Raw genomic sequence first — 17,407 nt, 5'->3', positions numbered from 1 at the left:
AGCTCCAGCAGTGTTTGGACAGCACTGCCAGGGATGCACAGGGTGGGATTTGGGGTGTCTGTGCAGGGCCAGGAGCTGGACTGGATGATCCTTGGGGGTCCCATCAAACTTTATTCTATCACAAGGAAAGCGACAGGATGGGAGAAGAGTGTTTTCCCTGCGTTATGGACTGCTTTCAACTGCAAAAGTCACTACAGAATGTTTCAGTGGAGATCACCTGGTGGTGGAGAAAATTGGCTGCAACTCATTATACCCCAGGAATTAATGCCAAGGGCTCCGATTGCCCCAGCACAGGTACCGATGGAAACACATCCTCCTCCCTGCTCCACAAGCCCCTGGACACCCTGGGAAAATTCCTTCAAAAGCACAAGCACACTTTGTGTTGATGTAAAGGAGATAGTAACAATTTCCACAAGAGTTACAAAGTCTTGCCTAAAAGTAAAAACCAAATTGTTCCAATCATAAATAAAAGGTGTCTTTCATCTATTTTATACATATAAACATGGATATATTATTTATATCCTACTTACTTGCTATTTACCTCCTTCTGATACAAACCCATCCCTGTTAGCAAAAACTTCCATTGGGACATTAAAAAAAAAAAAAGAGGGAAGTCAAAGTAGTACTTAAAATTGAATATCCTAAGCACTGAAGTAAATCAAACATTAAAAATATTGTAAATAATCAGAATGTGTGACATACTGAATGGACAGAAATGTCAAAGGGCTGAGTCCCCCTACTCCCCACATGTGTAAACACAACTCTATCTGCTATCAGCAAAATCTTCCCAAGTACTTTAACAACCACTCATTTTTCCTAAAAAGCCTTTCTGGACAGAAAACTAAAAAAAGGTTCTTCATTTCACCTAACAGGCTGTAGAAAGTCCCGGTGCAAGGGTGAAAGGAAGGACAGGGAGAAAATTGCCTTTCCCTTCCAATCCAAGTCAAACATTTGAAATGTATTCAAACCAGCTTTTCGCTGCAGCTCCTATGCTGGCACTGCCCTGTGCACTGCACCGCAAGGAGAGCACCTCTTGTCTCCCCCTCTGCTCACTCCACAGCTCAACAGCAACTCCACAGGCTGTGCCCTGCACTGGCACAACCCCTCAGCTCCCCAGAGCTCTGTCACAGAGCTCCTTCCAGTCCCCCTTCTCCCACAGCACCCCATGCCCTGCTCAGGATGCTCCATGGAACCAGGCAAGGAGCTGAAGGAGAGCTGTGAGAAAAATCCATGGATCTCTGTTCTCTTTGTTTCAGGAGAACCTTTTCGTTTCGTTGTGCTTGGCTCCGAGTCGATGGTTTTATCTTGCATTTCACACTTAAGGAAACCCAGCCAGGCCTGCCAAGTACTACAGGGTTTTCTGTCAAAACTTGGACAAGCTGAAAATTTTTACATTCTTTTAACTGTAAACCTTAAAGCAACTCAGACTTTTACTTTACTCGCAGCTCAGGTTTGAGTGTTCCATGACATTTGGCCAACCTGGCTTGAGTTTTCTGTTTGAGGTTTCATTACAAAATCCTAATTCCAGAACAGAGTAATTAATACTTTTTTAATAGTATCTGTAGTAAAAGATTATAGGACTTGGAAGAATGACTCTGAGTGCAATTTGCTGCCCAGCAGACTACATGCAGTCCAAAAAGGAGATCAGTTCTCTAATTCAACTTCCAAAGCTGTGTGCTAACAAAAAAGCAAAGGCCTTTGGAGACCCAACTACAGGACCATTCCCTCAGCTGGCCTCAGCAGTCCTTGTTATCCATGTTACAGTAACAGCCCCAGAGCAGACCCCAGAGAACTGCAACAGGCGGCAGTTTCTGTTCCCAGAAATGACTCGCTCAGTGTGACACAACAGTTTGGGTTGGAGGGGCCCTCAGGGGTGACCTCATCCAAGCCCCACTCCAAGCAAGGCTTATTCAGGAGAGATCAGGCTGCTGAAGGAGAGGTGGAAACGTCCCAGGATGCAGATCCCACAGCCTCTGGCCCAAAGGGAACTGCCTCCTTTGCAGATCTGAGCACAGCTCTGCTGGGTTCTGACATGCTCAGCTTCCTGTTGCCTGTGCTCCCCAAGGCTCCTCTGCTGGCACTGAACATGAGAGCCAGCATGGAATCACACTGGGGGGACAGACCACTCCCAGCTGAGCACAGATGCCAAAGCTGGAATTTCTGCTGTCCATTTCCCCTATTTTCTAATCTGCCCCAAAATATGAAGATGCTTTAGAGCCTGAAGATTAAATACGAGCAGTAAGCTGTGCCACCCCGCAGGCTGGGCAGCACAGAGTGCAGCAGCACTGCTGAAGGAGGAGCTGCCAACGCTCTGCCAGGTGGGCTTGGACTGTGTCAGCCACTCAGCTGGGTATCAGTGGAACTGGTAGCATGAGGAGCTGTTACACAGCCTTGTTATGGAGCTCAAATGTTTTCATTAACATAAACGAGCAGAAGTTAGGTTAATAATCTGAACACACTGACAGATGTTCAACAAACACTTGGCATTGCTGCAGCCAGAACAAGAAAGAATTCAGTGTTATCTTGGAACAGCCTGCAGAACAACACAACACGAAGCAGCAAAGCTCTGGTACCAGGTTAGACACATGGATATACAGAAAAGCCAGGCTCTCTCCTAGCATAGGTCCAGGAGGACCACGATACAACTCAGCCCTGTTGCAGACCTGAGAATTTTGCAACTCATAGAAAAAGAGATTTTCCTTCCAGTGCGAGTCAACAGCACTACAGTGTTGGCGAGGGGCAGGCTGCTCCTGCAGCAAAGGGGGTCTCCACTGCTTTACATTAAATTCAAGACATCTCCTGATTTTTTTCCTAAATTCCAGCTCTGTTCAAGTTTAATACAAGGCAAGTTCTAAACACAACAAAGGGCTCTTACTCTCCTCAAAATGTCATTACTCTATAGATACACAGGATTAGTAAAATGATTAATTTGGGGGGAACAGTGACATGAAGGCATTCTGATCAGAAAAAGCTATAAACGACTAAACTCTCATTCAATAGTTAACAGAAAAGCTCAGAGAACAGCATGTGTGAGAAGATCCATCAGGATCAGGGAACAGGGCATGGCAGGACAGCACTGACCTCATTACTGATGGTTCCTGGATGGTTTGGGGTACCTGTGTTGGAAAGCTTCAGGTGAATGCACTGCTTTGGGGTTTTTTAATGTGTTAACACTATTCACAAGTGTAAGGGAAATAGTAGGATCTAAAGCTTGTAAATGAGCTACAGTCTTGGAGGAGCTAAAGATTAGATCGACCTGTGTTGCATCACTTTACAAGTTAAATATTTTTCTTAAAGTGCTAATCCAATCCAAACAAGGGTTTGATTCTAAATTAAACAAACTCCACTTTTATTGGTATTAACAAAAATATGCAATGCTAATTTCAGCAGGCAAACACTAATAAGAGCAGCTATGCAGGCTGTGCTTTCTCCAGGGCAAAGAAGGAAGTACATTAACTTCAATTTCCTTTTTTCCAAGCAAAATGCACTATATTACAAAATCCACAGTGAGGTTTATTAAAAAAAAAAGAAACAAACAACAAAACAAACCTCCAAATTTCTTACACACCCATGTTTTTAAAGAGTCTTTAGAAAAACCCACTTTCATTGCATCTCCACTTCTGATTCAATTTGCTGTCAAAGGTCATGAGCTAAAATATACAGTTTACGCTAAAAGCAGGAAGCAGGGTAAGTAATTGAATAACATCAGGAAATGGAAGAATACTGCCATTTTCCTAATGGATATAGTACAAGGTTTACTCTCTCCAAATTTAATTCTAGGAGCTCCTGTAGTAAGGGTTTATTTTTCTTCAGCTTGAATTTTAGCCCACGAGGTTTAAAGCAAAATCCTCGTGCAATCAAAAGAACAAAATACCACAGCAGCTTTATTTTCTAACAGACAAAGATGATCATTTCTGCAGGAAAGAGAAACCCCCCATCAACAGTGTCTGAAAACAGAACTGCCATAGCAGGTTGGCTGCTTAATATACATGGGCTGGAAATAATTCTACTAAATCAGAGTTTTGAATTATTCATGAAAAACAGATTTTCATGATTTAAATTAGAAAGACTTAAAATTACAAGCCTTGCATTGCTATTGATAGGTAAGATCTCTCTCCCCGTAAGCAATGTTACACTCTCATACAGCTCCACTCCTGGAAATGCTTTATGATCACTCTAAAATAGTACAAAAATCTCATGACACTCACTCCTTCTGGAAACAACACACCCTCTGGTACTTGCTTTAGACCAGTAATAGCCCACCAGTAATGATTATATCAAAACACATCATTATGATAATGAATAAAGTTTGAAGGGATCGTTTTCAGTATTTATTGCATATTAAAGCCCAGGTTCATTTAAAACATTGGAAGCACAAGCCTTAGTACTGCAAATAAACTCTTTCCATCATGGAAAACACTGCCGTTTTTACAGGAACCATCAGACCAAAAATCTGACTTCAGATCTTTCCAAAGCATTTTGTAACGACATGCCATCCAAGCCTCCCTCCCTGTCTGCTACTAATTTGTAAAGACAATGCCATTAATAAGCTGAAGGCTTGCCTTGCTTCCTGGGAGCTGCTTTCCAGTCATTCCACACAAATCCAGTCGGCTGCGATGGCTCCAGCACTTTGCATTAAAAATTATTAATATTCATTCATCACACAGGTACAGCCTTTCATCTGGAGATCTCCAAACTCTGCACAAATTCTCCAATTAAACCTTTCTGCCTTGATTAGGAATTGGTAGACAAGCTCTTTCTGATTAAGCACAATTTCCATGTAGGATGAACAGGGGGAAGTGGCACTGGGGCTTGCAGAGGCCATGGCAGGTCCCAGTGCCAGCTCCAGCCTGGCACCTCAGCCATGCCCCTCACAGGGTCAGGTCTGGGCACTGACTGAGCACGTGCCAGTTCCACGCTCAAGGCTTTTCTACACTCTAAGAGTATTTTTTTTTTACAGTTTAAACATTAATGCAACAGCACCTGAACTGAACTGAGTAAGTGCAGCTCAGGCTGGGCCAGGGTCCAGAGCAGGACCAGTGGAGCAGCAGGGATAACCCAATATCCAAAGGGCTCCTTAGCTACAGCTTCTGGGGACTAAGGCAGAATCCCTACTTCCTGAATCTTTTACTTTGGCACAAGCAATATAGAAACTCACTCCTTTTCCCTGTAGCAGGATCAGTCCTCAGCACAATGTTCTGTATTATCAAGAGAAGTGAAGACAACCAATATCAAATCTTGCAAACTGAGAGCATCATCCCACCCAAATATAGCTTTTATTTGACAACACAACACTAAGTCATCAGTATCCTGTCATTTCCTACTTCAGAACCAAAGCACAGAGCACTTGTCTGGATATTAATTTATTTTCTTAAATATAGGAGCTATTTTCCTTCACCTAGCAAGCCCTATTGAACAGGTTATATAATTAACATCAAAGCAATTTGAATGCTGCTTGACTTGCTAAAAGCTGGTAAACAAGCAGGAAGCAATAAGGTGATTTACAAGAAAAGAACATGTGTTGGGGGGAGGAGAGACCATAAAACATTAAACAGATTGATTAGTGATTTTAACAGAATTTCCATTTTTATTAACCCTCTGCCTGCTTTGGGCACTCAATTTTTATTTCATTTACAAAAGTAGGAGATTTTTTTTTTCAGAGTAAACCAGATCAGAGTAAAACCTGTTCAGAAGGAAATGATGAGCATGGTTGGCAAAAATAAAAGTGCCACAGAGAACATTCACATACCAAATATCTGCTGCTTCTGATGGCTAGGATAAAATCCACCTGCTTTACAACTGAAATATTTTTATTAAAGCATTTAGAAAAAGAAGCATGCAATCTCCAAGAAAAAGTATCAAACATCATCTTCCAGTTCTATACCCATTCTTAGCTGTATTATTTTTATTGATTTGAGGAATCGAGCCTGGGGGCAGGGTTAGCAGGGTGAGCTGGGCTTAGACCTGACAGCATTTCATGAGCAAACTTGGGATTTTCTCTCTTGTTTCTCTGTTCATGCAGGAAAGAGTTGCATGAGAGGGAACTTGATTCTTCTTTCTTAAGCCCACAGGTTCTTTACAGCCATTTGTAACTCCACCACCTGGGAATGAGCACACAGAATATGGAACTTTGAGGTCTTTGACTCTGTCTTTGCTGTCACAGACTGGAATGGCCCATGGCTTTTTTTGTGATCTAAATCAATTTGTGCCTGCAAAGCAATTATTTTCCTGCTTCCCACAGTTTCTTGGAGAATCTCACTAGGCTTTGCATTGAAAACTTAACTTCCTGCACTAGTTTACACCTCTGCCATATTTTGTCCAACTTTCCCTTAAACAGTGATTTCTGAAGATGTCCACACAAGGACAGATCTAGAAAGACTAACATCCTATTCCTATGTCTTTGTTTTGCTGGACTACAGAGAGCACAGTCCTCTGGTGTCTTCCATACTTGGAGGAATTGTGATTAAACAGCAATTCTTCTTTAATTGGAGAAAATGGAGATTTCTATTTTCTTGAAAGCAGTTCACTACAACTCACAGAGCCCAGCAGTGGATGAAGGCAGACACCAGGGAAGCAGCTAAGGGCAGAATCAGGCTCATGCACTCTCCTGAGTAATTGGGGCTTTGCTGTAAGTTCAGTTTTTTTCAAGAAAGTGCATTCACAACAGACTCATTTGAATAGTCTTCAACAGCTGATCAAATATAGATGGATAAATCTGAAACTGATCCTACATTGACTATTAAAAAATGGGAAATTAGACACATCAGGAGTAGGTATTTTGTCACAGCCTTTACAGTGTTGCTAGTGTTAGAGACAAATTTCCAACAGCACTGGAAGCACAAAACCACAGAAACTTTTGCAGTCAATCTTCTGTAAAAATATTTGCATTCTTTAGGCAAATTTAGTAACAATTCTTAAGGGTAACTCTTTCATTTCTGCTCATAGAACCTCAGTGTATTTTAATGTTGAGCAGAGAAAATTGTTCCAGAGAAAGGTCAGAAGGAAAGGAGAAGTTTGTTTTGTCTGGTTTAGGAGTCATGGCCTTGCACAGTAATGGCCACACTGCGCTCTTCAACTGGCTCCACAACCTATCCAAATATCCCCTGGAATTATCCAAGAGTACAGCAAGCTCAGAGAAAAAAATACACCTATGGTACATTTTGCTAAAAACACAGGAGGCTTTCCTAGTGCACAGAGCTCATACAGTGTTGATAAAGCTCTAAACAGAGGAAAAGGGGACTTAGATTTAAAAGTAGGTTCTGTTTCGGTGGGTTTGGGGACAAATTAAGATGTCTTGACTTTATAAAATTGCAATATTATGACTTGTGAAACCCCACGAAGTAGAAATCAAGTTCCTCCAGGCTGAGGAAGATCATAAATAATTTTCCTAAGCTTTAAACCAAGTTCATTTTTTGCCAAAAGGAAATAAATAGCAGAAGGCTTAAAAGTGTACCCTGTATCTTCCAGCCCCTGGCACTGGCCAGAGCCAGCCAGGCTAAGTCCAGGGAAGACTCAAAAACTCACAATGGCCCCCAAAGCAGTGCAAACCATGAAAGCAATTGTGTGAGCTCAGTCCTGGAATTTCACAGGTATTTAGTGCACACTGCCATTCCCCCTGCCCTTGGCTCCCCACTTGTGATAAATCCCAGCCCCAAATGCAGCTGTTCAGAGCCAGGACAGTCACAGCCTCCCTCCACATCCAAGGGACTGGAATGAGGCAGCTGTAAAAGCAGGAGTGCTGCCTTTAGTCTACTAAGAGACAGAAAAACATCCTTCTTACCCAATTCAAGGCATTGCTGCTTCCCTTGGAAAGGCCAAACAGGGGAACCTTCCACCCACCTTGGGAAGGGAACAGTTCCTCTCAGTGCTGTTCACTGACACATTACAAGTGTCCCTACACATTTTTCGAGGCCATGGCCTCGGTCTGTGCCCCCGAATCCATGGAGGTACAGTGCTCAGGAGCTGGGCCTAAGGGCACAAAAGCCTCAGCAAGAGTTTAAGCATCACGCTAAGAGGCTGATCTGCTCCTAAGGCTGCTCTGCTGCCCCTGTGGCTGTTCCCAGCTCACAGCACTCCCACTGGGGCACCACAGCCTCCCTGTGCCAGCCCTGCAGCAGAGCCTGCTCCTGCTCCTGCTCCTGCCACCAGCCCTGCAGCAGAGCCTGCTCCTGCTCCTGCCCCCAGCCCTGCAGCAGAGCCTGCTCCTGCTCCTGCCCCCAGCCCTGCAGCAGAGCCTGCTCCTGCTCCTGCCACCAGCCCTGCAGCAGAGCCTGCTCCTGCTCCTGCCACCAGCCCTGCAGCAGAGCCTGCTCCTGCTCCTGCCACCAGCCCTGCACCACAGCCATGCTGCAAACCCCCCCGGTGCTGGTGGGAGCTACAGCCACATCGAAATCCATCACTCCCACACCTCCTGCCCTGGTGAATAATGAGTTTGTAGAGGAGAAAACAGGAATCAAGGAACGTAACTTCAACAATCTAATTTTTCATAACAAATTTGAGGATGAACTTCTGTGCTTACAATTAATTCATAGGCAAACCTATAGGTTAGAAGTCTTGGCCTAAATTTCTTTCTAGAATACAAAAAAGAAAAATTTTAAAAGTTCTGGATGATTTCCTTTTTAAATTAAAAATGGTCACTTGATTATACTGTCTTATAATACTTAAGCTAGCATTTAATTTATCTCCAGGCAGACTCAGTCAAAACTAATTTTTTGTTTAATTCCTTACTGGTAACATGCATGGAAACTTTTAAGACAGCAATTGATTGCATTGAACATTTAAAATATGGTTCACTTCCTGGCACATTTAACAATCATTTAAGTTTTCAATTAAAGGGTGCCAACATTAAAAGAGAGACAATAGCTGCTGTGTGCACAAGAATTTTTTTTTTTTACTGAAATTCTCAAGCTATCTAATTGATTAATATAATTAGGTTAGCCCAAAAGGGACTGCTTCTGATCTCCTTTTTTTCAGGTGGAATTTGCTGGCAGTTTGTGTCACACTGGGTGGAACTTTTTCCAAACAGCATTACCTGCTCAGGTAACAGCATGGTGACATCTCTGCAACTCTCTCTCAGAGCTGAGCAAACTGGAGTCAAAAGACGAAGTGAGAGGCAGCAAGGCAGAGCACAGAGAGTGGCAATATTTGCATTAGAAATAAAAACATGCCAACATTGCTCATTTTCTTGCAAGCCTGATCACACTCAACACAACAGCGACAGCAGGCGCAAGCACAGGAGGCAAAGAAACCCTTCCTGTGCCTCAGCCCAGGGGTGATCAGCTCACACCATCAGCTTCAGAGCAGTGGGGGAGATACTACTATTCCACTGTTTATTCCTGTGGCCAGATATGACCTGAGTTCCTCCATGCTCCTCCTTGGCTGTACAAGCTCCACCATCCAGAAGTATCCCAACAGTCACACTGGACTCTGTGTCAGGTGTTAGTGCCACCCTGAGTCCTGGTTAAGGGACAACCCACACTGCCCAACAGCTGATATGTCATCCAGAGTGGGCAAACACCAGCCTCTAACCAAATTGTGAGCTTGTATTGTTCTGCATCTACATCTGGGGACTCTGTGCCTACACTGGTGCTGAAGCTGCTAATGCACAGCAGCACACAGGCAGGATCAAACCACCATACTAAGTACAGTGGTTCTGAGGCTGAGATACAGGCACTTTCTACTTTAGCATCAATAAACAGTACATGAGTAGAGTTCTTACCTTTGGATACATACATTTGTCCACACGACAGGGGCATGGCAGAAACAAGGCCCTTTTCTTCTAACCTCATCAACCCTGCAAGGGAAGCTCTCCATGGAGAAGCCATTTTGAGTCCCTGGGACTTCCCAAAATGTATTTTTAAGCCATCTAGCAGGGCTAACATCCTTAGTAATCAATTTGACTCATGATTACTATTTCAAGCACAGGCTCATACCCAGACGAAAAAAGCACACTTTACATGGCAATATATACAGAACAATAACATTGCCAGATGGTATAATACTGAGCAGAATTAATTTCACACATGATGTTTTCAAGGTGTTAAAATATGTCACAGCTTCTGCTAATAAAACATCTTCCTCTTCCCTCCTCCTTTTAAGAAAACGCTCAGTTCCCACCAGCCTGTATTTTACATTATATGTGTTTCCATCCTGATAAGGGCAGCTGATTGCTTGCAAACCTAATTACAGTCAAATGAAAGTCTTTCAGAACCATCATTAGCAATTAGGACCTGCTGGATTTGCAGTGTATCATTTAGAGAGGTATAATTCAATAGCTTATTGAAAAATTGCAGGTGGAACTGGTGATTATAAGGGGGGGACGCCTGTGACATGTCACTGCGGGCGAACGTTCGGTGGAGTGGCAGCTCCCCAGCGCTGATCAATGACTGCAGGTGTTTGCTCTGGCTGAGCACAGCCCTGCCCTGCTGCTGGAGAGCAGCATCCCGGGACCAGCTCTGCATTCCCATGGCAGCCTTTGTGTGTGCTCTCCTGGAATCCAAAGTGCCCATTCAGGAGCTGGGGTGAGCCTGGGGGGATGTGCAGAGCGGAACAGCAGGCGCACGAAGACACACATATCATTTTTCAGTCCTTTCTGCAGAGAACAACAATCTTTTCTGTGCCCATTGAGCTCAATTATATATTATCAGGGCCCAGAAGTTGTTTGGATGCTTTCGAGCAGCTGGGTGCCTTCACAGATGACGCACTGGATACGGTGACTGCGGGTTAAGTGCAGCTGGAGATTTCTGTGGACTCTGATCAGAGGCAAACAGCAGTCGAGAATCACAAAATGCTTGTAATTCAAGCACTGTTTGTCACCCACGGCGGTTTCCAAATGGGAAACGAGGAGGGAACTGAATGGCAGCCCAGCTTTCAGCACATGCTCGCACACAGACAGGAATCCACACACTGTGCATGTGTGAAAATAAAGTGTGGGTCCCTGCCAAGGGTGAAATTACCAACTGGCCAGCATGAAGCACTCAGCGTTTCCACAGCACCATGGTGGACTGGATAAACTGAGCTGGACATGAGGTGAGACAGAGGATATTCACTCACAAAACCTGCCCCCTCTCTGGGCATATCCCTCCACACGAGCACCACTGTGTAACATTTACCTCTCAAAAACCCTACACAGCCCAGCCTACATGTCTGTAAAGCCCCAGCCCTTCCCCACAGACCTCTTTCCCCTTTTCTATCCTACAAAGGCTTCTCAAAGCCCAGATCTACCCATCTCCCTTTGTCACATGAGCATCACTGTATTACTACACCCACTCATGTTGTGATGTAACCTCAAAGCACAGTTACCTAGACGTGGCCTTTCCCACTCTTTCAGAGCTGTAATCCGATGTTTTTCATAATTTCATTGTTTATTCTTCAAATTAAATGTTGTTTAATATGGCAGATTAATAGTCAGTGCTTTGGGTGACCAAACCAACGATACCAACGCAGTTTCTTCAAACCAGTGGCCCCTGCAAGTCTTGTTGCTGATGACACTTTCTGTAGGTGCCTTCAGACTTTTGGCAACGCTGGCACAGAGTCAAACCACGCTGTGCAAGGCTGCAGCACAAACAGCTAATCCGCTCATTTCAAAGTGGTTGCACTGGCATTTTGAATCTGAAAAAAAAACCCAAACCAAGCAGCTTCTCCCTTTACAGACAGAATGGGAACATTATCTCCCTTTCCATCAATGCATGGCCATATCCCTGTTGACCTGATCCTGGCTGGTACCACTCCCAAGACATATGGCTTTGTTCCACATTCAGTAGTGATATTTCCTGTCACTTCATACAAAGCCAGACCTCCAGCAGTGAAAAACCAGCCCCAAAATCCCACACACAGCTTCCAATCCCCTCTGTTGCCCGGCACGGGGTTGTTTCACAGGCCAGGTTCCTTCCTGATCTTCAGAAGTTTTACAGTCACTGAAATACACTGGCTGCCAGTAAAGGAACCCCAAATCCCAGCAGCTATGTACAAGGAGATTCAAGCCTTTATCACTCACTCTGGGCGATGCATGCTGTAGGCAGGATTTCCAAGGTGTCTGACCTCACACTGCACAAATATATCCTCATTTTTTTCCCTTGCACAGAGCTGCAGTAGGGAGTCCAAGAAATGAAACAGTTCTCCGTGGCTGTGTAGCTTGTACTTGTAGCTGCTACAGCACTCCCAGAGCCCACCCACAATTTCATTTTCAATTAGCAGTTCTTAGAAAAGTAGTAATGAAAGCAGTTGCTAAAGAGCACTCAGATGTCATTGAGAGCCTGCAAACCCAAACTGTAAATAGCACATTGTAAATCGCTTGTCACCACAGTCAGCTCTCCCCGGGATCCCAGTGGCGGTGACAATCCAACCCATCTGCTCCGCTCCCGACCAGTGTCACCCAGCCGGGGAGCTGACAGCCACCTCCCGCCCTGCTGCAGGACCTGCCGTGTGCAGGCAGCTCTGCGAGCCTTTCCCAGCCGCTGTGACTGCAGAACAGCTCAGCACACACGGGCATTTCACCATCTGCACCACAGCTGTGCTGCACTGAGGCACACGGGCACCTCTGCACCAGGGGACACCTGTGCTGGGACTGAATCACACCATCAACCACAGGATGCTCTCAAGTGACAATGATGGCACAGCAATGGCTGTCCAGATCAGCCACCCAAAGGCTCAGTAGGCTCAGATTTAAGATATATAGGTTCAGGGTGAGATTGCCAAGGGGATTGTGGACTTAATTCTGAGAAGGAGCAGCTTCAACACTCCCCTCCCTCCCCTTTAATTGATTCATGTAATGGACTATGAGGTGAAAGCTAATGGTTTTTAATGCTTGTAGCTGGGAACTGCCAGAGTCAGCAGTGTATCTTCTTCTGCTGTTCTTCCCATTTTTCCTTTATCTCATTAAAATGTACCTCCTAATTCATCTCTCCATCATGAGTTTTCTTCCCTTTACTTATCACCCACCCCCTCTTTATTACCATTTATCTCCTTCCCTGCGCTCCTGCGGTATCTGGGAATGGGATTTGATATTCTGGAAGTGTCTCTGGAATCAGGGGGAGAAGGCAGAGCCCAGCAGCTGCTGGCTCTCATGCAGACATGAGCCAGCCAAGGCACCCCTTGCCCAACACACAGATTGCTGATTTAGAGATGATCCTTTTCTGCAAGAAGATGCTAGAATCTCCCAGCAGATGGAGAAAACAATGAAGGAAATGGTGGAGGTAGCAAAAGTCAATGTCTTCTGTTCTGTCCAAAACACATGCCCACTGAACGAAGAGAAATGATCCTTCCCCCTCATTATCAAAATACTCTCAACACTCTTTCTGCCTTTAAAGCTCATTGTTTCCTGGTATGCCCCACCGTGCTCGGACCTTGAGGAATTAAATCTCATTAAAACCCATTTAAAAAAGTTTGCCACCCTTTTACTAGTTTAAAAATGTTCACTTTAAGATTTCCAAATGATTTTTACTGAAAGCACATAAAAACATGCCATCGCCAATTAATGTAAAGGAAATTAAATTTAAAACGCTGGAGAAATATTCTGATGAGTCTTATGTTTGCTTAACGCCGACTAAAATTTCCTGGAGGCATTTAATAAGTACATTTATAAAAGCTCACAAAGCAGAGTTCAAAAGTCTTCTCGCTAGTAAAATATGAGCCTTAATTAACCTACAGTTTCACATTTTCTGGATTTCAATAAACCTGTAGGCATTTCAACAGAGCTGGATAAATACCTGCATGAATACTGCAAGGATTTTCTCTGAAAACTAATTAGCAATGCTTTCAATAGCTGACTTCAACTAAATCTGTTTGACAAGGGAGCTTCATACTCTAAATCCTGCAGTGAGAGTTACTTCCAGCAGATAACAGATTTCACAGGAAAGCATATCCAACAGAACTGTCAACCACTGGTAAAACTATGAACAGGATCTCCAGGTATGAAACATTTCCCAGCAAGGACAGACTGCAGCCAAGGTCTTACGGCAGCACAGGAATGCAAGTGACAGCACTGAGATTGCATCCTGCCATCCAGTTACAGTAATCACAGGTGACAATTCAGGATTCCCCCAGAGACACGAGAGGCAGGATTAACTGTTTATGTATAAAAGATACAGCTCTAATATAGCAAGGGCACTGTGTACACCCAGAAGCCTCTTGAACTCGCAGTGGCTCCAGACACTCCTGCTGTGTCACACAAACCACAGTGGCCCCAGTTCTTGGCTCACTGCCATCTGAGAAAGTTGACAAGCAAACATACTTCCCCTTCAGGAGCCCAGGAATGCAGTGGGATGGACCTGGATGGGGAAAGCAACTCAAGGTATGCAGCCAAGAGTCACTTGAGGAGGAGAAGTGTAACGTGATCAGAAAAAACTACCTCAGAAATTATCAATCTCCTCCTTCTTCTGTGGTCTTCACCATTTGTTTTGAAACAGGTCAGAAAATGTTTACCCAAAACTCCCTGTGTAAAGGTGGTGGGCACATCTGTTCAAAGAACTTTGTAGTCTTTTCCATTCCATCTTTTCTGCATGTCCAAGTGCCAAAGCCGCATGGGTTTGTCATCACCAACACTGTTCATGAGACTAAAATGTTCTTATCTGAGGAGCTCTACCCCTACCAAATGTATTACATTTATATTGAGCAAGATATTTTATTTCCTCTCAGTCTTATCCCCTAGGAATTAAGCAGAGTACTCAGATTTATCACCTCATAGGAAAAGCATTTTCCACGACATTTGTCAACTCAATACCTTCCAAGCCAATACATATTTATTCCCCAAAACACAACCTCACAAATAATCTCCATCAGCAGTGAGGCTGATTTCTTTCACAGCTGAGATTCTGGGCAGAAAGGTTCCACCTGACATTAGGCCACACTAGAAGAGTTCACAGTGCAAATATTCAGTTCTGTTGCCCAAAGCAGAGATATTTGCCATCTGACAGATCAAAACAGGACAGAAACCACAGAGATTAACACAGGAAACAGTCAAGGAAACACAGCAACCTTCAGTATCTACTTATAGTATAACCATTGCATCAGCTATCCTGAAGAGTTTCCCCCCACCTTACTTTGAAAGACCAAGTCAAATTAAATTAGAAGAAACACCTTTAACAGCTGGTAGTGCAGAATAGGCATTTTACAATTTGTTTGCTCTGCTGAAGTACCGTATATCTTACTTTATTCCTATATACAGATAAGCTATAGGCTGCCAAATCATCATGAAAACCTATTTTTTTCCCAGCTTCTCTAACTGTGCATATCAAAATTGAATACATGTCAGCATACTTGTCATCCTCAATGTTCCTTCCATCTCCCTGGACTCACAAAATGAGAAGCAGTGAATTCTCACTGTTTTCTACAAGTTTCTTGCAAAGCAATGCTTGGCTTGCACTAAACAAGGATGAAGACTGATTCCACAAATATCAACCATCCCCATTAAACCTTTAAATTTTGGTTCAAGAGTCATTAATATCACTCAAACACAGGCAAAAGCTGACCTTACCACTACTACCATTTACTATTACCAGTATCATAGAAATCAAACCTGTCACGATTTCTTCTTTAAAAAACATAACAAACCCAACACTGCACAGACATGAAGAAGAGTACAATGTTTTCAGCCTCAAGCTTTGCAACTCTGGATGTTCCCTGCTCACTTCCCACCACTGTTGGGAAGGCAGAAGTTCTTGCTTAGGGGAGGCAATCAGTGACCCAGGGGAGCAGACACCACTGACACCCTACAAATGAGCTCCTCACACTCTAATCAGTCTTAGAGCTTTGCTTTGATTAACAGCTGCCCTTCTTGCAATTACTTCACCTCATCCTTAATATTCAGAGGGGTCTCCTGCTTCTGTGCACAAAGTCTGAAGACAAGAAGGTCTTTATAGGACGAAGTTGGCCTTGCAATTACAGAGACCACATTTGTTTGCTCTGACAGTCTCACAGCTGTGGAAAGCTCTTCCCACCTTCACACATTTATTAATCAGATCAGCTCTAGCATCAATACACCACTTGCTCTCCCTCTCAGTCCACCCCCTCCAGGGGTAGGACACAGCACCCAAGAGCTCAAGAACAAAACAACCACAAAAGTATTAAAATAAGCAATCCCCCAAAATGAGAAATTGGCTTCTACATACCACGAGCCAGCGGGCAGAGCCCTCCCTCCCCTCAGCAGGGAACTTGTCTCCCACCTGTCTGAGGCCCTTTGGAAATTTCTTCCTTTTCCCAAGGTGCTGGCACAGGTTTCGGTCATTTTCCCGGTCGGAGCTGTACTGGTGGTGGTGGAGTCTGTTCTTTTTTGGAAGATACGACAGCCCATTGGTAAGTGCTTCCCGTTTCTTCTTGGCCAGAGGATTCTGTCGCTTCTCCACACGTTCCTGAGGTTTCAGAGCTACGTCCTTCTGCAGAGGGACAAGAGGAGAAAAACACAGTGGTTAAACTGCAGCTCTGGTTTGGTTCCAGGTGACCTGCAAAGCATTCTCAGGGCAATGCTGCAGTCACCAGAAAAGGAAAAAAAACCACAGTTCACTGATGTCCTCTTCATCAAAAGATAGGCAAATGCTAAATAAAATTGGCAGGATGAAATGAGGGCATGGAAGGAGATACATCCTCCTTGAGACTTCATACAGTCAACCTCAATTCTCAAAAGCATCTCATGTATCAAGTGAGCACACATTTAGAAGACAGCATTTGTTTATAATGTTTAAATTAACAATCTGCTTTGATTTAAACAATGCTTGACTTTCCAATATTTATTCTTATTATTTCTTGCATTTGAGAAGCCAAGGCACGAGCTGACCTAAATCTAATTAGGGCCAATGAATCTCCACTGACTTCAGGGCACGTTTCCCTCAAGCCTGACTTAAGCAGTAGATTTCCAAATCTCAGGGAGAGGGGTGAAAAGTGCACCAAAAAAGCAACTTGCATTTGAAAACTTTGTCACTGACCCTTTAACCCCCAGAATCGATGTCTGTCTATTAAAAAATACTCCACTCTTGTAACACAAATGTGAGTTTTGTCACTTAGCCCACAGCTGTTTTCTTATGAATAACCTGCAACACACATAATCCCATTTTCATTTCAGATAAATGTTACTTGAAATGAATCTTTTTCAACAGCACAGAATTCAAGGCAGAGGAAGAGGAGGCTGGAGAATTCATTAGGAGAGAAGAATGAGAAGCTGTTGGAAAGATGTTAATTACAGTGCACACTGTGCATCCAATAAAGGCAATGTGCTGAGTCACAGCTGCTCCAAGAGCTGCCCAGCTCAGGGAGTGGTGCTGCCAGGGCAAGGGATGGTGCTGAAACAAGAGTCATGCTTTCTGCACTCCTGGCTGCTTTGACCAGAAGCTTCCATGCCCACCATAAAGTACTGGGCAATCTTGTGAGCCTTTCAGCTGTTGTTTATTGTCACTTTATATTAAAACTGACAGCAGGA

At 43.9% G+C, this 17,407-nt stretch overlaps 1 protein-coding gene across 7 annotated transcripts in view; it reads right to left on the bottom strand.

Annotated features, from left to right (window-relative positions):
• AUTS2 (activator of transcription and developmental regulator AUTS2) overlaps positions 1 to 17,407 on the bottom strand; it is a 748,905-nt gene that overhangs the window by 530,616 nt on the left and 200,882 nt on the right. For 5 of the 7 annotated variants that reach the window (XM_085078805.1, XM_085078808.1, XM_085078806.1 and 2 more), the window contains exon 2: positions 16,107 to 16,370. In XM_085078805.1, the coding sequence (XP_084934931.1) occupies positions 16,107 to 16,370 (264 nt within the window). The remainder of the gene's footprint in view (positions 1 to 16,106; positions 16,371 to 17,407) is intronic. The other 2 variants (XM_085078809.1, XM_085078811.1) reach the window with 1 other exon arrangement.

This window comes from Lichenostomus cassidix, chromosome 19 (genome assembly GCF_008360975.1).
Source record: "Lichenostomus cassidix isolate B80296 chromosome 19, HeHo_3.0, whole genome shotgun sequence".
NCBI classification, from domain to species: Eukaryota; Metazoa; Chordata; class Aves; order Passeriformes; family Meliphagidae; genus Lichenostomus; species Lichenostomus cassidix.
Note: the sequence above shows the minus strand (reverse complement) of the source record. Positions and strands in the feature narration are given on the sequence as shown.